Raw genomic sequence first — 24144 nt, forward strand, 5'->3', positions numbered from 1 at the left:
TTACATGTTATGTTCAATTAGACCATGGCAACATCTAATGTTTGTGTAGTATTAATTTCAGCAGACTGTGTTTTTCTATTGTTGTGAATTAGATGAAGTTCAGAGCACATTTTATGACCAATTCATACAAAACTCCATGTAATCCCAAGGGGTTCACATACTTTTTCTTGCAACTGTATATGCAACCATCAGTCTGGAAACTCTTGAACCCAAGACCCTTCAATGCCATATTGATGTTCCAGTTTCTGGATGACTGCTTCAGCCCATAAATGGCCTTGTTCAGTTTATACACAGTGTCAGCCCTTTTTTTACTTTCGTACCTTGGTGCTTGAACCATATAAACTTCTTCCTCTAATTCTGCATTGAGGAATGCTCTGGTTATATCAAAGTGCTAAATTTTATGGCTGCTGACAAAGCTAGTGCCAACTTTTCACTTTTTACAATTGGTGCAAACACCTCATCATAGTGCTCATTTTTCTTTTGCAAAAAACTTTGTGCCACTAAACTTGCCTTATATTGGACTTCATTGTTGGGTAATAGTTTCTTTGTGTATACTCATTTACATCCTTCAGCTTTGTAACCTTTTGGCAAAGTCATAGATGTGAACACTTTATGTTCATTCATGGATTTCATTTCTTTGTCCACGGCTTCTTTCCACTTCACTTGCTCAACTTTGAGTAGTGCCAATACTTCCTGACAGTTTCTTGGCTCATATCACACATTACACACTTTTATTTTACTAGCAGAATACCTGTAAGTGGAATTCCTTTGTTCCATCGCTCTGACCTGTGTGGCGTTGACTATTCTTATGTGTCAACTCTTTATTGTTTCATATCAGAGTCATTATCTTCTTTTTCTTGTCCTTTTTCAGCTTCTCCTCCCTGAATGCTGACACTGTCACTAAGTGATTCACCATCACTAAGTGGATCATCCCTAAAATTGGCATCAATTCTGCCCCAATTTTGCTCTGCAAAGCCAGCAGACCTGGAAATTACTATCCTTCTGCTCCCATTGCTAAAGCGATAGCCCTTTGAGCCAGGCTCATAGCCCATAAACTTTCTAGCTTTTCGTTGTCTCTTTCTCCCAATTGCCTTTGGAATATGCTTCCAAACACCCTTAAATGTGCCCGAGATGGCTTTCTCCCATAGCACAGCATATGGAATATCATTAATAGATGAACTCTACAGCCTATTGATCAAATAATTAGCAGTCAACATGGCTTCACCCCAATACGACCTGCTCAAGCCAGAATCCTTCAGCAATGAATCTTTCATTGTTTGTAAGACCCCATTCCTTCTTTCAGCTACGCCATTCTCAGCTGCCGTGTATGGAGTAGTGTGTCTATATGTTCTTCCTAAACTTGCTGACATGAATTCTGGGACATGGGACATCCTTCAGGCCCAAAGAATTGCCCATGCCACCACATGATGCACCAGCTGCAGCTTCCATATTGGAAAACCTTATGAATTGTTTCCTTCCGCGAGAATTGTATGATTTTCCTTTAGGCAGTGTATTTTACATTTTATATTAATGTATTTTATAGCTTCTCACTTACCAGATTAGATTTGCTACAATTACCACACAGGACAAATACTCATATAGGAACTAAAACATATGTTAAACCAATACAAATTTCTCAGTATATTATCCTAAACCAGTGGTGGCTAATCTTTTTGTTGTTGCATGCCGAAAGTATGTGCATGTGTGCATGCCAGCAGTTTCATATGCTGGAACCCATAATGCAATGTGCAGCCCCTATGCATGCATGCAGCCCCCACACACACCCCCTGTGTGTGCATACGCCTCCCATTTTGGACCAACCTTTGCTGGCACAAATGGCCTGATTTGCAGAGGCAGCAGTGGTTCCTCCTTCTCCTGCCAGCCTCTCGCTCTGGGCAGCATCCCACCAGCCAGCCATGCCAGCGGGCAGGACCACAAAGGAGCAAACCACACAGCCTGCTGATGCTGGCGTGCTACCCTTGGAGCAAGGGCCCACACTCAGAGGAAAACAGAGCAGCTGGCCGAGCATCAGAAAGGTGGCCCACTTCCCTTTGTATCTCATGCAGTGGCAGGAAGCCGGACATTTCCGGGACTCTTGAAGAGACCCAGCAGTCTTTGCCATTCTTGAGCAGGGCCAAGTAATGGCATTGTGGCTTGCAATCTCGGAGCGCTGCAGCTTAAACCAGACTCAATCGTGTCCACACCAAACACACAGTACCACAACACGCACCCTAGTTTGCAAATGCGGCCCTTGAAAGTGCCTGAAATTTGCCATGCTGGATGCTGCCCAGAGCAAAAAGCTGGCAGGAAGAGGAGAAGCCAATCACTCGCTCCTGCCTCCCTCCCTACCCTGCTGCCCCATGAGCTTGAGCCAGCTGGTTGCTCCTGCCTTTCCCCTTGCAGCTACAGCCACTGCTGCTCTTCTGTGGCCTCACTTCCTCCCCCCCCCAACCACTTCATACTCATTCCAAATTAGGCGTAGGGAGGGGGATGGTAAAGAAGGATTCCCAACCCTTCTTTTTCTCCCTCTGGCATTGAACCCGACCAACTTGCTTCCCCCAACCACGCATGTTTACCCTGTTTGTTATCATTTAGTTGCCGCTCGAATTTGTTGAAGTCCAACATGGCTAGGGGAAGGAGCAGCAGGAGGGGTAACGGCTGCCCAGCCAGCATATGCTGCCCTGCTCCCCCGAGCACCTGAGCCGGCCAGTCATTCCGTCCCTTTCCATTGCAGCTGCTGCTGCTCTTCTGGAGTGGGGGAGCTGCGCAGGAGGAACAGTGGAGACAGTGCGCCAGCCGGCCATTGCGACAACTAGTCTTCGCATGCATGTGTGCCAGAAACCAGGAGACCGTGGCCAATGTGCATTCACGTGCTGGAAACAGAAAGATCTTCCTGGAGTGTGCATGTGCAATGGGTGGGTGCTTTTCTGGTTTCCAGCACGTGTGTCATAGGTTCTCCATCATGGCCCTAAATGAACTAGTTTTCTGGAAATTCACAGCAACGTACATTAATAGACAATCTTTTATTTTTAGAAATTAATAATTTCTTAGTTACTCAAACCATGTAGATTTATAATGTAATTATATTAATTATTCTCACCTGGGATATATGCTCTCTTTCCTCCGATTGATTAGGAAGATCCTGGCAATCATTACGAATCTGTGGATTCAGCAGAGTTTTTTGATGCTCCATAGTAAAAACAGGAAAGAAAGGCCTAAGGAATTTAAACTCACTGCTCAGAGACCCATCAGCTAAGCACACTTCATAGCTGTAGGCCTGGGAAGATGCCCCAGTATTAGGATCCACACCCTTGTCTTGCAAATTTGGTCCCCCAGGAAAATTCGATGCAGAATGAGAACTTCCTATGAACTTCCTTCGCTTCTGAAACTTGGTTGCAAAAAACACAGTGACAGAAAGCAGAAAAATGGATGAGATGGCAACCAAGCAGATAATCAAATATAGTGTTAGAGTATGATCTCCCTCCTGCGGGACTTCATCCTTAGGATTATCCATAATTTTCATGTAAGGATCAGAGAAGCCGTCCACTAGAAGAATCCTTAGGGTCGCAGAGGCAGACTGAGGAGGATGCCCATTATCCCTAACTGCCACAATAAGAGTGTGTTTGAAACTGTCTCGGATGTTCACCGGCCTCATGGTTTTCACCTCCCCATTCTGAGTCCCAACAGCGAAGAGACTCGGATCTGTGGCCTTCAGCAACTGATAGGAAAGCCAAGAATTCTGCCCTGAATCTCTGTCCACTGCCACCACTTTGGTGACTAGGTAGCCTGTCTCTGCTCCCCTGGGAACCAGATCATTTGATGCAGAAGTGCTGTTCTGAAGGGGGCAGAGGACGAAGGGGGCATTGTCATTTTCATCTGTGATAAGAACTCGGACCATCGTTTCTGAGCTCAAGGGAGGTGAGCCCTTGTCTACAGCCCTCACCATCACCTGGAAATCCTGTATATCCTCATAATCTATAGATCGAATGGCATACAAGTTCCCAGTTTCAGAGTTGATGGAGATGTAAGATGATGCAGGCTCTTCTCTGATCTCTCCAAACAAAAGAGAGTAGGTTACTTTGCCATTCTGTTCTGTGTCCACATCCACAGCATGGACTGATCCAATGAGCAGTCCTGGAATGTTGTTTTCTCGTAAGTGCAAATTGTAGAAACCTCTTTCAAACATTGGAGGGTTATCATTGACGTCTGAAAGTTGAATGCTAATAACTGTCATTGAAGTGAGTCTGGGAGAACCTTGGTCGGTGGCTGTGATGGTGATGTTATAATGTGACAGTTGTTCTCTGTCCAATGGCTGTTGAGTCACAAGCTGGTAATAATTGTTCTCAGTCCGTTTTAATATAAAAGGCAGGTTTTTCTCAGTGTTGCAGTTAGTTCTGCCATTGTCTCCGGAGTCGTGATCTCTGATGCTAAAAAGTGCCACCAGTGTTTCCGGGGGAGAATTTTCAGGTAAAGGATTAGTGATGGCTGATACAATTATTTCTGGAGCATTATCATTCTCATCTTCAATGTCAACAAGAACTTTACAGTAAGCGGACAATCCTCCTCCATCTGTGGCTTTGATGCTGAGTTCATAATTATGATTTTCTTCATAATCAATTTTCCCTACGAGCATAATTTCCCCAGTATGATTGTTTAACCTGAATGATCGGAGTACATCTGCTGGTGCTTGGCTAAAAGTGTAAATGATGTGAGCGTTGGATCCAATGTCTTTGTCGGTGGCTTCAACTTTAGCAACCAATGAACCTGGATGACTATTTTCCATTAGCTGCACTTTATACACTGCTTGTTCAAATTGGGGCACATTATCATTGTTATCCAGAATATCAATAATTATCTGCGCTGTGCCAGTTCTCCTTGGGATCCCTCCATCCACAGCTTCCAGGGTGAGGATAAACTGAGGTATCACCTCGCGGTCTAATGGTTTTGCCAAAAGCAGTTCTGCATATTTCCTACCATTGTTTTGACTTTGTACGTCCAGCTTAAAATATTCGTTTGGGCTAAGTATGTAGTTCTGGATAGCATTTTTTCCTTTGTCTAAATCTTCGGCTGTCTCCAAGGGAAAACGTGCATTTATGGGAGTCTGTTCAGGTATTTCAAAAAGGAATTGATTCTGAGGGAAAATAGGGGAATTATCATTGACATCTTCTACCTGAATTTCAATTTTGAAGAATTGAAGAGGATTTTCCAGCAGAATTTCAGAGAATAGAGTGCAAGGATCACTCAGACCACACAAAGCTTCACGGTCAATTTTATCCCTCAATATTATATTCCCAGAACGAGGATCCAGCTGGAAATCCTGCCTGGAGCTCTTAGAAATCAACTGTGCTCTGCGAGCAGAGAGCTCCTTCACATCCACTTTCAAATCTTTTAGCACATTTGCTACTATTGACCCAGCTTTCTTCTCCTCAGGCACTGAATAGCGGAATGGTTCACACAACATACCAGAGCTACACAGAGAAATAAAGAACAAGACCACTTGCCTGCTAGTACGAGATGCTTCCATTTTCTCAGCCTCTTTCAGGGAAGGTCATACATTCAATAAGATTCTTTGTAAAGCAACTGCTGTAATTTCCATTATAGTTGTGATCAGAATCCAGTAGGAGTTATTTTTTTGGTATCCACACTAGAGTATTTTCTTCGGAAATTTCTCAAGATTTAATTGAAAGCTGTTGCCTTTTGTCCTGAGATTCCTTTGTCTAATGACTGGATCACTCTGAGGTAAACGAATCTCTCTTTTTACTGTTTGGTGCAATAGCACCACCTTGTGTCTAAAGTAAAATGTAGCACTGAATTTAGGAAACTCCTTTGAAAAGGGCATTTATTGTAGTGTATAGAATAGTGTGGGCATCTTTTCAAAGGAACAAAATGTTATACAATCCTGGTGTCTTTTGTCATATCAAAAAAATATTAATAGCTTTCAATCTAGAGAAAAAGATTTCTCCCAAAATATAAGAGCTATAATTTTTGATATCGTTGTGATATGAATGTATGTATAAAGTACCATAAATACAAGGAATCAGAGGAATATAATTTTTGTGTTTTATTTTTATTTGCACCTTTTCTTGTCGTACATTTATAATGACCATGTAGGTTATATTTGGATACAATCATGATTTTCACTTCCATTAATATCTAGATATTTCATATTTCCTTTCAGAAGGAAATTAAGCAGCCAGAAATTTAAATTAAAAAGATTCAATTTGCAGAAGTTGCCACTGCATTTCTTTCTTTCTTTTTTTCTTATTACTTTCTAGAGGTTTTTACCTCTCTTGTCTATCTAATATTTTGTTTTGGATTTTTTTTTCATTTTTGTAATAAATTTGATGTAAACAGAAGGACAGAAATGAACAATTGACTATCATGTTAAACCATCTTGGAAGAGTGATGGAGACTGTATTCTTATATTTTATATCTAACATTTCAGAAATTTGCAATGTATCTTTGAAGCTAAGGTGTAGACAGACAACGACCTGTATCATTTTTGAATTTCCAGAGGTATTTATTTAATAAATTATTTAGCAAATGTTTTAGGGCAACCACCTTAATATGTAATGTTGTATATCTTTCATGGCTTAGAGTTGACTTAATCAGTTCCATGGATTGTAGGTTTTTTTATAATAATAAGCTGACTGTGTGATGAATTATAATAATAACAATTGCAAGGGGTAATTTTCTTTGAAACAGCTTACATTGTGCAATGAAATTGTTAACACCATCAAACAACATCTGCCTATTCCAGCTTCTTGGGGGGGGGGCACAATAGGTGAATAAATCCAGTCTGATAGCCTGATAGCTGATCGTGCAACCAACCATGATAATAATATCAAGAAAGGAATATTTCAAGGAGATCGTTGACTACCATGTTTCTTATTGCACTGATTCTCCTGTCAACTATAGTGAAAAGATCAGACCATCATTATCAAACATCCAAAATATCTGCCAGACTATCTCATTTCCTTTACATGGTTGATATGAAGTTGGATGGAAAAGCACTATCTGAAATAGAATCATTGTTCAATTCTGTCCATATATAAGATCAAGATATTGCAATGAAATTTGGGCTCAACCAATGTTCCACCCTCACCACCAACAGGAGAAAAATGGTGAAAACCATTTTAATTCCATAGGGAATTAAGATGTCCTTTGGAAACTGCATCAGAGTCTGGACGAAGACTATCACTATAAATACCTGGGTATTCTTCAAGCTGATAATCTTTCAAGCACACTGAAGTTAAGAAGAAGATCAGAAATGAATACATCAAGAAAGTGAAGAAGATTTTAAGTCAAAATTCAGTGTAGGAAATACCATCAAGGCAATTAACACTGCGGCAATCCCAATCATTAGATTCATAACACTTGGAATAGTGGATTCAACTCAAGCAATCATAAAATAGTTGGATCATCACTTGAAAACCATGGGCATTGAAAAAATTACCATCAGTCAAAGCAGCTGTAAGGATGGTCTCTCCTTCTAGTTTAAGAAAAAGAAGACTCTTAAAATGAAGTATTTCAAAAGGAAGCTTTTATTAAGCAGAAGTGAAAACATACAGTTCAAAGCAATCTCTGAATTCTCTGAGCAAATATTTAAAAAATCATAAATTTATCCTCAATTATGGGCAGGAATTGAATCTAGGCCCCTTGTTCATTTAAAAAAAATACTCTCTGACACTGAACTGTTCTGGTCCTTCTCTAACTTGATACTAACCATGTGCACTTAGAAACTTATATGCTATTTTCTCCAAATCCAGGCTGTCAGTGTGGAAGTTTGATTAAACTTCTACGGGAGTAGAGCATAGAGATACAAAAGCTGTGCCTTTCAAGATGGTATCAGAGGTGGTAATTTGCTGGTTTGAACTGGTTTTGGTGAACCGGTAGCAGAAATTTTGAGTAGTTTGGAGAACTGGCAAATATCACCTCTGGCTGGGCTCCCACTCCTGCCCCCGCCATTCCCTGTCCTATATTCCCTTGTTTTTTTTTAGCTCAGCTGATTTATACAGCAGAGCAGATTGCTGCCTCTCAGCTGAGATAAAAAAAAACAGTTCAGCTCACCAGCGCTTTCATCAAAGACAGTCTTAGCTGCATGCATGCACAAAGCGCTCTCTCACAGAACTGGTAAGAAAAGATTTAGAATCCCATACTGGATGGCATGCACTGTTCCAAAGGACTAATGTTAACTTATAATGGGTTTCCCACTAGGGCTTCATAGTTTTTGAAACTGGATTACAACTCAGAGAAATTTAAATGAATGTAGAAGGCAACCTTGTCTTGACAAAATGATAGTTCTATCAACATTTGCTCTGACCTGTTAGAATTAACCAAAAGACTCTGATAGAAAATATAGCCTTTTACCCTTTAAACCAAATAGTGAGTAAAAACACAAGCTGCAGAATAAAAGTTCACCAAGAAACACTTCTTCCCACCTCTCAGTCTAGGGAAAGTGCTGGACAGACTGTCAAGAACCACTTAGCAAGTGGTGATAAGGAAAACTACAGGAATGCAGCCGGAGACAGACCCTTTGCTTTCAGCTAAAGCAATCATTATTGACAGGATTAACACAAGAAAGCTAAGGCAATCAGTATTGAAAAGATTAACACAATAGGCACATCCCTACTCCCTGGCTTTACATCTCCCTCCCCTTCCAATGGCTATGATTGACCACCCTGAATGACCACGCCCAAAGAAATTATCCCATCAAAAGGCACACCATCAGACCTTATTGAAATATCTGAATCACAAAAGCTGGAAAGAGTATAAAAACTCCAATAATTGCTTCACACATCAACTGGCTGGATCGGAACCCATTGTTGATGTCACTGGCTTCCTAAAATAAACTTCTTTCCAGCAGCTTGCTTCCTTGTACATTTGCTCTCAAGCGCTGACAGCTTCATCCCAGCTCGAGGGACAAATATGAATTTTTCTTCCACCAATTTGGCGACCACAAAGGGACTCCCAGCCAACCCAGCTATAGGAGGTACAGGGCCAATACTGTGGCTGTAACAGATCTCTTTTGTCTGTGGGTAAGCCACAGGGACACAGTGGTTCAGTGGCTAAGGCGCTGAGCTTGTTGATCAAAAAGGTGACAGTTCAGCAGTTTGAATCCCTAGTGCCACGTAATGGAGTGAGCTCCTGTTACTTGTCCCAGCTTCTGCCAACCTAGCAGTTTGAAAGCACATAAAAAATACAAGTGTCAGGTTTTCAAAATATGCCCTAATTAACTTATGAGCCTCGAGCCAAGTTCAAAAGAAATCCAATCATTTATTAGGAACAACATCTCGGCAATACCCATGTGGAGTCAGATCTAACTTCAGTATAATTATGGCTGAACTTTACCCCTGTTTCTCCCCTTCCCTCAGTCTGGGTCATAAATCACATTTGCCAATGAGGTGCTGCAGCAGGTTGTAAAATTTCGTGCCTCACAAGCCTGCTGTGATAATCTGAGATCTGAGTCTAGCCGAAAATATGCCTGGAATTCTCTCCCCCCCCCCCTTTCCTCCAATGTCAACTTGATAACAGACATGGAAATGCTTTACAAGTTGATAGCAAGTAGAAAATAGCTACCACCTTTGGTGGGAAGGTAACAGCATTCCATGCACCTTCGGCATTAAGTCATGCTGGCCACATGACCAAGGAGACATCTTCAGACAGCACTGGCTCTTTGGCTCTGACTTTATTCTGCTAGGGAACCAGAGTTCTTCTGGAGCCCCTTTTGGTCCAAAAAAATGACAGGTGGGGAGGCAGGTAAGTTGCAGGGGAAGGACCGGCTAAGCCAATTGAACCCCACATCTGAAGGAGAACAGGGGAAGCTATAGTTTGAGGATTATGCCCACGTCCCTTCTAGGAGACTTGTTCATGGCATGGGATGAGAGGTGAGTGCCCATCCTAGCTGGTATGAAAAGAAAACAAGCAAGGGAGATATGTAAGGACTGGGCTTTGCTTAAGGATAACCCCAGATGACAAATTTGGCCAGAAGCAGTACTTTTGAATATTCTAGGACAACCACAAGTCAGCACTGACCACCCCTCCCCTCCCTGATGACCAAAAGCAAAAACCTATGGCCTCTCTGCTGAGCAAGTCTGTAGCTGGGTGAGGAAGGGGCTTATAAATAAGAACAGATTCTACTGACCACATAGACAGCAATCAAAAGTAGTAGAAAAGAGCTCCTGGATCACGGGACTCATGTAAACCTAGCAGTGCTGGACCATAACTCAGAACCTATGACTACATAAAAGGTGGATCTCTGTGACCCAGGAAGGACCCAGAAACTGAGGAGTGGACTGTTAAGGACTCCTTTTGAAATTGAAGGAAATGGAGGAAGGGACAGCAAAGGGAAGTAAGGCAAAATATTGTAAGCTATGTTGTATGTTTATGTTCACAATCTATGCCATCGGGTTCCTAGAACCAAGCTTTTTTTTCCAGATAAAGGGAATGTTTGGGAGTACCTAGCATGAGAGATACTCAATATCACTGATTTTTGCCTAGCAGGATGAAGGTCTATAAAAGACATTCTGACCATGTGCCTCTTGGGATAGCATCAGGGCCACAGGCCATACAACCACATATTTCAGGTTAACAAGGTGGCCCCCAAGGTCCCTAGATGTCAAAGTCTTAACAATATTCAATTGACCTGCAATCTCACCGAGACCATTCTTTTAAGGCTCTCCCCGGGATGGTTCCTTCTGTGTGGGTTAAAAGCTTACTTTTAAGCTTCAAGCATTAATCCCCAATTGCAATTCAAAGGTCAAAAAACTGAATATGTAGCATTGGCTGCTTCGCTAGTGGGAGTGCCAGGTTTGAAGTACATAACGCTATAGGTCTTGAACACCCAGGCTTTAAGAGTTTAAATTCCACCTCCCATTCCCTATCCACTCTGACAGAGAGCTAAGGCAGGTCAGAGAATTCACCCTGGAAAATCAAGCAGCCACTGATTATTACAACACAATCATGACTGTGAAAAATTTTGTAGATTTTGTTGTTTTAATTTGACCAAAGACTCAGAGTAAATAGAGGAAGATATCCAACACCTAAAATAGCTGGAATGAAACACTGTATACAACAAATCCTCCCTGGCTCTTCTGTTTCATCATTAATAAATAAATAAGCATTTAGTTCAAGAATAACTGATAGAGCAAAAGGAATAGAGGGAAAATGAATAGGAAGAGGCTGAATTAATTGCATGTTTTTCCTCACCTCTTTCTTTGCGCCATTTACTGCAACCTGCTCAGAAGTATCTTGGATGCCTGAAGAAATATTACTGTTCCCTGGGACGTTAACATCTCCCACCGAAAAGACAGGAAAGAGAGGCCTGAGAAATCGGAACTCACTACTTAAGGATCCACCAGTCAAACAAACATCATAACGGTAAGTCCTGGAAAGCGATCCATTCTGTGAATCAGCACAGTTCCCTGGAGTATCAGAACTGGCAGTTGGGAAGTGGGGATGAGTAGTAGGAAATTGGCTTTGTGGGTCCTTCTTGAAGACTTTGACCACAATAAACACAACAATGCAGACCAGGAACACAAAGGAGACTGCAGCCAAGCAGATCACCAGATACTTGGTCAAGGTTTTATCTTCTTCCGGTTCTTGCACACTGACATCCACCCTCCTCAGGAAGGGATCCGAAAAGCCATCCACAAGAAGAACATTAAGCAACGCCGTGCTGGTCTGTGGAGGAAGGCCGTTGTCTCTGACCAGTATCACCAGCCTCTGCTTACTTGGGTCTCGCTCATTCAGGACTCTCCTGGTTTTCACTTCCCCATTCTGCGCTCCTATGCTGAAAAGGGCTGGGTCTGTGGCCTTCAGCAATTCATAGGAAAGCCAGGAGTTTTGGCCAGAATCTGCGTCCACTGCAACCACCTTGGTGACCAGATAGCCGGCCTCGGCTGACTTGGGAAGCAGCTCATTGTATGGGGATGTGTTGTTCTGGAGGGGATACAGGAAGAAGGGAGCGTTGTCATTCTCATCTATGATGTGGATTCGGACAAGCACTTCTGAGCTCAGGGAAGGAGAACCACCATCAGATGCCCTCACAGTGACTCTGAAGCCTCTTATCTGCTCATAGTCCAGGGATCGGAGGGCATACATGTTTCCAGTTTCAGAGTTGATTGAGATGTAAGAAGTCACCATGCCATCACCCTTCCCAGGCAGAACTAAGTAATTCACTTTAGCATTCAGCATTGTGTCCACATCCAGAGCATGGACTGAGCCAATGAGCAAGCCTGGAATATTATTCTCCCTGATTTGCATGTCATATGAAGACTTTTCAAAAAGGGGAGAGTTATCATTGACATCGGAGATCTGAACATTAATCAATCTTGTTGAAGTGAGCCTAGGAGCTCCCCAGTCAATGGCAGTGATGGTGATGTTGTATTCAGTGACCGTCTCTCTGTCTAGGGGACTTTGGAGCACAAGCTGATAAAAGTTGTTTGTGGTGGCTTTCAGCACAAAAGGGAGATTCATCTGCACAGAGCAGACCGTTTTACTGTTGTCTCCAGAGTCTTGGTCTCTCATACTTAAGAGGGCCACCATTGTGTCTAGGGGAGAGTCTTCCTTTAAAGTGCTGATCAGAGATATGATGGACACTTCTGGGGGATTGTCATTTTCATCTTCAACCTCTATCAGTATATTGCACTGACCTGGAAGACCCCCTCCATCTGTTGCTCTGATGCTCATGCTATAGCTCTTTTCTTTCTCATAATCAATCTCTCCCCAAACAGTTATTTCACCAGTAACTTCATTTAAATAAAACAAATTGCTTATTCTTTCAGGCACCTGATGGAACGAGTAGAGGATTTGCGCATTTGAACCCAAATCCAGATCTGTAGCTTCCACCTTAATCACAAGGGTGCCCTTAGGGAGATTCTCCTTTATTCTTGCCTGGTATTCAGACTTACTAAACAGAGGAAAGTTATCATTATGATCCAGAACATTAATATTAATTTGAACTGTGCCGGTTTTCTTTGGAACTCCTCCATCAATAGCCATTAGAATCAATTCAAGGTGTGGCATCCTCTCCCTATCTAATGTTTTCTTCAAAACAAGGTATATATTGTCTTTTCTATCTTCATTCTTTTGTACTTCAAGCTGAAAATGCTCATTGGAACTGAGAATGTAATTTTGGATGCTATTATTTCCCAAGTCATCATCCTGAGCTAATTCTAAGGGAAATATCATATTTATTGGCATATTTTCAGGAATGTCCACCTTAACTTCATTTTTCCAAAATTTGGGTGCATTGTCATTCACATCTTCTATCTTGATTTCAATATTAAAGATATCTAGGGGGTTTTCCAAAACAAGCTGAGAAAGAAGTAGACAAGGAACATTCTGGCCACATAAAGCTTCTCTGTCTATTTTATCATTAATCAACAGATTCCCAGTTTGAATATCAAGGTGGAAATATTCCTGAGTGCCCTCAGCAACTAAATATGCTTTGCGTGTGGTAAGCTCCCCTGTTTTCAGTTTCAATTCCTTCAGCACATTAGCCACCAAAAAACCCTTTTTCTTTTCTTCAGGGACAGAAAAGCGAATTGAAGCACACATTACTCTAAGGAATGAGAAAGAGAGAAGGACATACAGACCTTGCCTTTTCCAAAAGCAATTCTCCATGATTCCAGTCTCTTCCTTGTAGGCTCAAATTCTGCCCAAAAATTCAGTCTTTCTTTCCTTCCTTTATGATGAATGATGAATAGGTTGAAATCGTATTTAATTGTTCAGTTTTTTGCCATCTTATAATCTACATGTGTTTCACGATAAAAGAATCACATCCCTTTCTTTTTCAATTTTTTTAACTAGGTTTCTTCTCCCAATGTTGATCAAGAGGCAGAACAGACTAATTTTCTTTGTCAATATCGCCACCATGTGGCCAACCAGGCAAAAATGTATTTTAACTTGGTCAATTGCTTTGCGGTTGTGACTTCCCAACTTAGTGTCCCAGAAAAGCAATTCTTTTGTTGCTTTATTTACTGCAATTGGGCCATCTTGGACATAAATACACTGTAAGCTTTACAAGTGCATATATTATTATAGCTATGCATAGTGAAGTCATATACCAAGTAGAAATCTCAAAACGCACCTCAACGCAGACACTTGCAACAGCTTTAATCTTAATAATCCAGTTTTTTTCTGCTCTTTTGTAGTGCAAAAGAAATTCTAAACTTTAGCTTTACTATCGTGACTAAAACAGCTGAGAAATTTGTCTTTATTCTTTATAAACTGACACTCCTCCCTTTATGACTGGAATAGCCATAAAACCAAATAATTTAATATTCTTCCCAATGTGCGCTCCATCGAATGATTTGGTCATTACATCTGCTAGATTGTCTTCTGAAGAACAGTGAAGCAAGTGGGTTAGTTTATTTTTGATAACTTCTCTGACATTACAACGTTTATTGTCCACATACTTGGTTCTATTTTTCATTGTCACCTGTTGCCATTTTAATGCAAGCAGCATTATCTTCAAACACTGTTACAGCTTCATTAACTTCTATGTTTAAATCGTTTAACATATATACATACCAAGTTACTTCTGAACAAATTTCAGATACAGCAATAAATTCTGCCTCGGCAGTACAAATGGCTACAGTAGTTTGTTTTCTAGACATCCATCTAATTAAAGCTTCCCCAAATAATATTACAATCCCAGAATTGGATTTTCTGGTTTGCACATCATTGGTATAATCACTGTCAACATAAATGTTTAACTTTAAATCTTCAGAGACCTGTATTTGAAGACCTCAATTCAGAGTTCCCTTCAAATACCTGAGAATTCTTTTTAAACCCATCTAATGCAACTGTGTTGGTGCAGCAGTAAAGTGACTTAAGATGCTTACTGCATAAACTATGTTTGGTCTGGATCACTGTGACAGATATAACAAGCTCCCTATTTCTGACTGATATATTTCTTGATCACAGGCTTCCCTTTTATCCTCACCCAAATAATTGTGAAAATGTGTGGACATAAGTGTTGGAGCAGAATTACAACCCCTCATGTTGTATCTCTCCAACAGCAGTTCAATTCTCCTTCTTTGACTGAGAACATGACCACCTTTCTCCGTTTTTTTGTATCTCTACACCAAGATAGTTTTGTATTTCATCCAAATTTTTCAATTCAAACTTTTTCCCAACTGATTAGCAAATTTCTTCATCTGTATCAGATCTTTTGCAATGAAGCAAAAGGAATCTCCGCTGTGTAACCTTGCAGTATACAGTTGCAAGAAAAAGTATGTGAACCCCTTGGGATTACATGGAGTTTTGCATGAATTGGTCATAAAATGTGCTCTCAACTTCATCTATGTCACAACAATAGACAAACACAGTCTACTGAAAATAATACTACACAAACATTAGATGTTCCCATGGTTTAATTGAACATAACATGTAAACATTCACAGTGCAGGGAGGAAAAAGTATGTGAACCATTGGACTTAATAACTGGTTGACCCTCCTTTGGCAGCAATAACCTCAACCAAACGTTTCCTGTAGTTGCAGATCAGACCTGCACAACGATCTGGAGTAATTTTGGACCACTCCTCTTCACAAAACTGTTTCCATGAAGCAATATTCTTGTCATGTCTGGTGTGAATCGCTCTCTTAAGGTCATGCCACAGCATTTCAATTGGGTTGAGGTCAGGACTCTGACTGGGCCACTCCAGAGGCGTATTCTGTGCTGTTGAAGCCATTTTTTTTGTTGAATTACTTGTATGCTTTGAGTCATTGTCCTGTTGCATCACCCAACCTCTGCAGAGCTTCAGTTGGAGGACAGGTGGTACATTTTCGTGCAAAATGTCTTGATAAACCCTGGAATTCATTTTCCCATCAATGACAACAATCCGTCCAGGCCCTGAGGCAGGAAAGCAGCCCCAAACCATAATGCTCCCTCCGCCATGTTTTGCAGTGGGGATGAGGTTTTGATGTTGGTGTGCTGTGCCTTTTTTTCTCCACACATAGTGTTGTGTGTTTTTCCCAAAGAACTCAATTTTGGTTTCATCTGTCCACAGTATATTTTGCCAGTAGTGCTGTGGAACATCCAGGTGCTCTTTTGCAAACTTCAAACGTGCTGTAATATATATTTTTTGGACAGCAATGGCTTCCTCCGTGGTGTCCTCCCATATATTCCATTCTTGTTTAATGTTATCCTTACTGTAGATGGGTCAACAAAAATGTTAGCATGTGCCAGAGGTTTCTGTAGGTCTTTAGTTGACACTCTAGGATTCTTCTTTACCTCATGAAGCATTCTGCACTGTGCTCTTGCAGTCATTTTTACAGGACGACCATACCTAGGGAGAGTAGCAACAGTGCTAAACTATCTCCATTTGTAGACAGTCTGTCTTACCGTGGACACATGAACATCAAGGCTTTGGGGGATACTTTTGTAACCCCTTCCAGCTTCATGCAAGTCAACAATTTTTGATCATAGGTCTTCTGAGAGCTCTTTTCTGCGAGGCATGGTTCACATCAGACAGTGCTTCTTGAAACCAGTAAATGCAAAACAGGTGTGTGTTTTTAAAGGGTAGGACAGCTGTCAGCAACACATCCAATATCATCACACTGATTGGAGTCAAGGATGGCTCACTCCTGGCTTAGCTCTTGGAGAAGTCATTAGGCTAGGGGCTCACATACTTTTTCTTCCCTGCACTGTGAATGTTTACATGTTATGTTCAATTAGACCATGGCAACATCTAATGTTTGTGTAGTATTAATTTCAGCAGGCTGTGTTTTTCTATTGTTGTGAATTATATGACGTTCAGAGTACATTTTATAACCAATTCATACAAAACTCCATGTAATCCCAAGGGGTTCACATACTTTTTCTTGCAACTGTATATGCAACCATCAGTCTTGAAACTCTTGAACCCAAGACCCTTCAATGCCATATTGATGTTCCAGTTCTGAATGACTGCTTCAGCCCATAAATGGCCTTGTTCAGTTTATACACAGTGTCAGCCCTTTTTTTACTTTCGTACCTTGGTGCTTGAACCATATAAACGTCTTCCTCTAATTCTGCTCTGGTTATATCAGTGCTAAATTTTATGGCTGCTGCCAAAGCTAGTACCAACTTTTCACTTTTAACAATTGGTGCAAACACCTCATCATAGTGCTCATTTTTCTTTTGCCAAAAACCTTTTGCCACTAAATTTGCCTTATATTGGACTTCATTGTTGAGTAATAGTTTCTTTTTGTATACTCATTTACATCCTTCAGCTTTGTAACCTTTTGTCAAAGTCATAGATGTGAACACTTTATGTTCATTCATGGATTTCATTTCTTTGTCCACGGCTTCTTTCCACTTCACTTGCTCAACTTTGAGTAGTGCCAATACTTCCTGACAGTTTCTTGGCTCATATCACACATTACACACCTTTATTTTACTAGCAGAATACCTGTAAGTGGAATTCCTTTGTTCCATCGCTCTGACCTGTGTGGCATTGACTATTCTTGTGTGTCAACTCTTTATTATTTCATATCAAAGTCATCATCTTCTTTTTCTTGTCCTTTTTCAGCTTCTCCTCCCTGAATGCTGACACTGTCACTAAGTGATTCACCATCACTAAGTGGATCATCCCTAACATTGGCATCAATTCTGCCCCAATTTTGCTCTTCAAAGCCAGCAGACCTGGAAATTACTATCCTTCTGCTCCCATTGCTAAAGCGATAGCCCTTTGAGCCAGGCTCATAGCCCATAAACTTTCTAGCTTTTCGTTGTCTCTTTCTCCCAATTGCCTTTGGAATATGCTTCCAAACACCCTTAAATGTGCCAGAGATGGCTTTCTCCCATAGCACAGCATATGGAATATCATTAATAGATCAAATAATTAGCAGTCAACATGGCTTCACCCCAAGACGACCCCCTTGAAAGTGCCTGAAATTTGCCATGCTGGATGCTGCCCAGAGCAAAAAGCTGGCAGGAAGAGGAGAAGCCAGTCACTCGCTCCTGCCTCCCTCCCTACCCTGCTGCCCCATGAGCTTGAGCCAGCTGGTTGCTCCTGCCTTTCCCCTTGCAGCTACTGCCTCTGCTGCTCTTCTGTGGCCTCGCTTCCTCCCCCCCCAAACCACTTCAGACTCATTCCAAATTAGGCGTAGGGGGGGGGATGGTAAAGAAGAGGTGATGGCCAGACACACAAGGAGCCCAGCCCTTTTTTTTCTCCCTCTGGCATTGAACCCGACCAACTTGCTTCCCCCAACCACACATGTTTACCCTGTTTATTATCATTTAGTTGCCGCTCGAATTTGTTGAAGTCCAACATGGCTAAGGGAAGGAGCAGCAGGAGGGGTAGCGGCTGCCCAGCCAGCATATGCTGCCCTGCTCCCCCGATCACTTGAGCCGGCCAGTCATTCTTTCCCTTTCCATTGCAGCTGCTGCTGCTCTTCTGGAGTGGGGGAGCTGCGCAGGGGGAACACTGGAGACAGTGCGCCAGCCGGCCATTGCGACAACTGGTCTTCGCACACATGTGTGCCAGAAACCAGGAGACCGTGGCCAATGTGCATTCACGTGCTGGAAACAGAAAGATCTTCCTGGAATGTGCATGTGCAATGGGTGGCTGCTTTTCTGGTTTCCAGCACGTGTGTCATAGGTTCTCCATCATGGCCCTAAATGAACTAGTTTTCTGGAAATTCACAGCAACGTACATTAATAGACAATCTTTTATTTTTAGAAATTAATAATTTCTGAGTTACTCAAACCATATAGATTTATAATGTAATTACATTAATTATTCTCACCTGGGATATATGCTCTCTTTCCTCCGATTGATTAGGAAGATCCTGGCAATCATTACGAATCTGTGGATTCAGCAGAGTTTTTTGATGCTCCATAGTAAAAACAGGAAAGAAAGGCCTAAGGAATTTAAACTCACTGCTCAGAGACCCATCAGCTAAGCACACTTCATAGCTGTAGGCCTGGGAAGATGCCCCAGTATTAGGATCCACACACTTGTCTTGCAAATTTGGTCCCCCAGGGAAATTCCCTGTGGAATGAGAACTTCCTATGAACTTCCTTCGCTTCTGAAACTTGGTTGCAATAAAAACAGTGACAGAAAACAGAAAAATGGATGAGATGGCAACCAAGCAGATAATCAAATATAGTGTTAGAGTATGATCTCCCTCCTGCGGGACTTCATCCTTAGGATTATCCATAATTTTCATGTAAGGATCAGAGAAGCCGTCCACTAGAAGAATCCTTAGGGTCGCAGAGGCAGACTGAGGAGGATGCCCATTATCCCTAACTGCCACAATAAGAGTGTGTTTGAAACTGTCTCGGATGTTCACCGGCCTCATGGTTTTCACCTCCCCATTCTGAGTCCCAACAGCGAAGAGACTCGGATCTGTGGCCTTCAGCAACTGATAGGAAAGCCAAGAATTCTGCCCTGAATCTCTGTCCATTGCCACCACTTTGGTGACTAGGTAGCCTGTCTCTGCTCCCCTGGGAACCAGATCATTTGATGGAGAAGTGTTGTTCTGAAGGGGGCAGAGGATGAAGGGGGCATTGTCATTTTCATCTATGATAAGAACTCGGACCATCGTTTCTGAGCTCAAAGGAGGTGAGCCCTTGTCTACAGCCCTCACCATCACCTGGAAATCCTGTATATCCTCATAATCTATAGATCGAATGGCATACAAACTCCCAGTTTCAGAGTTGATGGAGATGTAAGATGATGCAGGCTCTTCCCTGATCTCTCCAAACAAAAGTGAGTAGATTACTTTGCCATTCTGTTCTGTGTCCACATCCACAGCATGGACTAATCCAATGAGCAGTCCCGGAATGTTGTTTTCTCGTAAGTGCAAATTGTAGAAACCTCTTTCAAACATTGGAGGGTTATCATTGACGTCTGAAAGTTGAATGCTAATAACTGTCATTGAAGTGAGTCTGGGAGAACCTTGGTCGGTGGCTGTGATGGTGATGTTATAATGTGACATTTGTTCTCTGTCCAATGGCTGTTGAGTCACAAGCTGGTAATAATTGTTCTCAGTCAATTTTAATATAAAAGGCAGGTTTTTCTCAGTGTTGCAGTTAGTTCTGCCATTGTCTCCGGAGTCTTGATCTCTGATGCCAAAAAGTGCCACTAGTGTTTCCGGGGGAGAATTTTCTGGTAAAGGATTAGTGATGGATGATACAATTATTTCTGGAGCATTGTCATTCTCATCTTCGATGTCAACAAGAACTTTACAGTAAGCGGACAATCCTCCTCCATCTGTGGCTTTGATGCTGAATTCATAATTATGATTTTCTTCATAATCAATTTTCCCTACGAGCATAATTTCCCCAGTATGATTGTTTAATCTGAATGATCGGAGTACATCTGCTGGTGCTTGGCTAAAAGTGTAAATGATGTGAGCATAGGATCCAATGTCTTTGTCAGTGGCTTCAACTTTAGCAACCAATGAATCTGGATGACTATTTTCCATTAGCTGCACTTTATACACTGCTTGTTCAAATTGGGGCACATTATCATTGTTATCCAGAATATCAATAATTATCTGCGCTGTGCCAGTTCTCCTTGGGATCCCTCCATCCACAGCTTCCAGGGTGAGGATAAACTGAGGGATCACCTCGCGGTCTAATGGTTTTGCCAAAAGCAGTTCTGCATATTTCCTACCATTGTTTTGACTTTGTACGTCCAGCTTAAAATATTCGCTTGGGCTAAGTATGTAGTTCTGGATAGCATTTTTTCCTTTGTCTAAATCTTCGGCTGTCTCCAAGGGGAAACGTGTATTTATGGGAATCTGTTCAGGTATTTCAAAAAGGAATTGATTCTGAGGGAAAATAGGGGAATTATCATTGACATCTTCTACCTGAACTTCAATTTTGAAGAATTGAAGAGGATTTTCCAGCAGAATTTCAGAGAATAGAGTGCAAGGATCACTCAGACCACACAAAGCTTCGCGGTCAATTTTATCCCTCAATATTATATTCCCAGAATGAGGATCCAGCTGGAAATCCTGCCTGGAGCTCTTAGAAATCAACTGTGCTCTGCGAGCAGAGAGCTCCTTCACATCCACTTTCAAATCTTTTAGCACATTTGCTACTATTGACCCAGCTTTCTTCTCCTCAGGCACTGAATAGTGGAATGGTTCACACAACATACCAGAGCTACACAGAGAAATAAAGAACAAGACCACTTGCCTGCTAGTACGAGATGCTTCCATTTTCTCAGCCTCTTTCAGGGAAGGTCATACATTCAATAAGATTCTTTGTAAAGCAACTGCTGTAATTTCCATTATAGTTGTGATCAGAATCCAGTGGGAGTTATTTTTTTGGTATCCACACTAGAGTATTTTCTTCGGAAACTTCTCAAGATTTAATTGAAAGCTGTTGCCTTTTGTCCTGAGATTCCTTTGTCTAATGACTGGATCACTCTGAAGTAAACGAATCTCTCTTTTTACTGTTTGGTGCAATAGCACCACCTTGTGTCTAAAGTAAAATGTAGCACTGAATTTAGGAAACTCCTTTGAAAAGGGCATTTATTGTAGTGTATGGAATAGTGTGTGCATCTTTTCAAAGGAACAAAATGTTATACATTCTTGGTGTCTTTTATGATATCTAAGTAATGCATTAATAGCTTTCAATCTATAGAAACATCTGTGGAGATTCTGAGTCATCGTGGTCATGGTTATTTCAAAGGTGCTTTTTCAAAAAGCAACTGAACAGTTTTTTCCATAAGGAAGAAGAAGACAGTTTGCTTCTCATCCAAGAAACCTCATCAGTTATTACATTGATTCCACCTTTCTGCCAGGACCAGTATGCCAGGATTTGCATAACTAAATCTACTTTCATTTTTCAGATCAACTTTGTCCTGGGATGTCTATGGAGATTCTCAGTCATCCAGGTCATACTTGTCCCAAAGGTGGTTCCCCCCTCCCAAAAGACAACTGGACTTTCTTGATTTTTTAAAAAAAAACATTTCACTTCTCATTCAAGGTTTTTCAGTTTGTTCAGGGATAGTGAGTATTCTAGCAGATATCAAATAGTGAAGCAGATATTGAATATATGAAACTTTTTCAATCACTGGATAGAGATGTTATAGAATAATATATGGCTGGTGCATTTTGTCAATATGTCATTCTCCCATTCCTGCATCACCAATGTAGCCACTATTAGAGTTATGAGCAGAAAATAAACAAATCCAAAATTGATGTACAAACCTTTCATAGATGCCTATCTCAGCTATTCACAGGGCAAATGCACTCTGATATGTAACTGCTATGACCATCTCAGTCTACATTTTGCAACCCAGATACTATAGTTCCTTGAAATCTGCACTCAATTCAGCCAAATAAATTTATCCAGGGAGTAGAGTGGAGTGGAGTGGAGTGGAGTGGAGTGGAGTGGAGTGGAGTGGAGTGGAGTGGAGTAGAGTAGAGTAGAGTAGAGTAGAGTAGAGTAGAGTGTAGAATAGAAGAATAGAATAGAATAGTTGGAAGGGACCTAGTTCAATCCCTTGCTCAGGCAGGAAACCCTATACCATTTCAGACAAGTGGTTATCCAATCTCTTCTTTAAAACTTCCAGTGTTGGAGAATTCACAACTTCTGGACACAAGTTGTTCCACTGGTTCTTTGTTCTAATTGTCAGGAAATTTCTTCTTAGTTCTAGGTTCCTTCTCTCCTTGATTAGTTGCCACCAGGCAGGAAATGCTCCAATCTTTGCTTCCAGTTTTGAACAGGGAGAGCTCATGTGTAGCACTTCTGCACAGAGCATCCATGATAATGTCAAAGGCGGGGGGGGGGGCAGAGCCTCCCACTGCCACCACTACAGGTTTGCCTGAACCGAGGCAAACCGGCAGAATATCACCTCTGGTTTCCATCCATTGCTTCTTGTCCTGCCCTCAGGTGCTTTGGAGAATAGTTGACTCCCTATTCTTTGTGGCTACTCCTGAGATATCAGAACATTGCTATCATGTCACCTCTAGTCCTTCTTTTCATTAAACTAGACATACCCAATTCCAGCAATCATTCTTTATATGTTTTAATCTCCAGCCCCCTAGTCATCTTTGTTGCTCTTCTCTGCATTCTTTCTAGAGTCTCAACATCTTCTTTACATCATGGTAATCAAAACTGGATGCAGTATTCCGAGTGTGGCTTACCAAGACATTAAAAAGTATATAAAAGCCACAATGGTGCAGTGGTTAAAGTGCAGTACTGCAGGCTACTTCTGCTGATTACCGGCTGCCATCAGTTTGGCAGATCGAATCTTACCAGGCTCAAGATTAACTCAGCATTCCATCTTTCCACGGTGGGTAAAATGAGGACCCAGATTGTTGGTGGCAATAGGTTAACTCTGTAAACCACTTAGAGAGGGCTGTAAAGCACTGTGAAGCAGTATATAAGTCTAAGTGCTATTGCTATTTCTATAAAGTGGTATTAATACTTTGTTGTGGCCTGTCAGCCATCGACTCATCCAGCAGTTGAATCAGAAGAGAAGGCAGTGAAGGAATCAGGGTCAGCATCAAGGCAACTTGAGAGATCCAAAGGGGAAGAGGGAATGGAGCTGGCAGAGAGAGAGAGAGAGACAGAGGCAGAGCTTGGGCTGTCCGTCAGCCCTCAGATGGAGAATCAACAGCCCCCAGGTCTGGATGTGGTTGATGAAAAGAGGAGGAACAGCTGGGTCCAGTGCCTGATGTGCAGCTACACAGAAGGCAGAGGAGAGGAGAGCAGTGGAAAGCCATGGGCCAATCCTGGGGAAGGAAGAGCCACCACTGCTAACCACTCTAGCTCTGGGGATAAAAGGCAGGGGGAGGAGATGAATAGATATAGCACACAACTATTCATCTTCCAGCCAGCCAGACTTGTTAGCCTGCATTGAAAGATAAACTTTTTGCCGGGGCTGCTGGTGCTTCTAGTAAAGGAATTTTTGAGTTAACTTCAGAGGGTTTGTCATGTTTGGAGAGCTGGGTCAGAACATACTTGTGATCTTGATTCTACCCTTCTGTTAATGCAGTTTAGAACTGTGTTGGCTTTTTCTGGCAGCTGTAGCACACTGTTGGCCATATTTAAGTGATTGTCCACTAGGACTCCACGATCTCTCTCACAATTAATACTATTGAGCAAGGTACCACCTATACTATACCTGTGCATTTTGTTTTTCTTACCTAAATGTACAACCTTACTTTTTTCACCATTGAATTTCATTT

General features: G+C 41.7%; 3 protein-coding genes across 3 annotated transcripts; all 3 read right to left on the reverse strand.

Moving 5' to 3' along the window:
• Positions 1 to 829: 829 nt before the first annotated feature.
• On the reverse strand, positions 830 to 5510 carry LOC116510769 (protocadherin beta-16-like). Its single transcript, XM_032220417.1, has 2 exons — positions 3101 to 5510; positions 830 to 967 (listed from the first exon to the last, which is right to left on the reverse strand). The coding sequence occupies exons 1-2, from the start codon at positions 5459 to 5461 to the stop codon at positions 830 to 832; spliced, it is 2499 nt and encodes an 832-aa protein (XP_032076308.1). The 5' UTR covers positions 5462 to 5510.
• Positions 5511 to 8831: 3321 nt separating this feature from the next.
• Positions 8832 to 13723, reverse strand: LOC116510770 (protocadherin beta-16-like). Its single transcript, XM_032220418.1, has 2 exons — positions 11209 to 13723; positions 8832 to 9032 (listed from the first exon to the last, which is right to left on the reverse strand). Exons 1-2 carry the CDS (start codon positions 13624 to 13626, stop codon positions 8832 to 8834), a joined length of 2619 nt encoding a protein of 872 aa, XP_032076309.1. The 5' UTR covers positions 13627 to 13723.
• A 3749-nt stretch (positions 13724 to 17472) lies between these two features.
• On the reverse strand, positions 17473 to 21162 carry LOC116510771 (protocadherin beta-16-like). The gene is made up of 2 exons (XM_032220419.1): positions 18739 to 21162; positions 17473 to 17763 (listed from the first exon to the last, which is right to left on the reverse strand). The coding sequence occupies exons 1-2, from the start codon at positions 21160 to 21162 to the stop codon at positions 17473 to 17475; spliced, it is 2715 nt and encodes a 904-aa protein (XP_032076310.1).
• Positions 21163 to 24144: the final 2982 nt, after the last annotated feature.

Source organism: Thamnophis elegans, chromosome 6, assembly GCF_009769535.1.
Source record: "Thamnophis elegans isolate rThaEle1 chromosome 6, rThaEle1.pri, whole genome shotgun sequence".
Classification (NCBI taxonomy): Eukaryota; Metazoa; Chordata; class Lepidosauria; order Squamata; family Colubridae; genus Thamnophis; species Thamnophis elegans.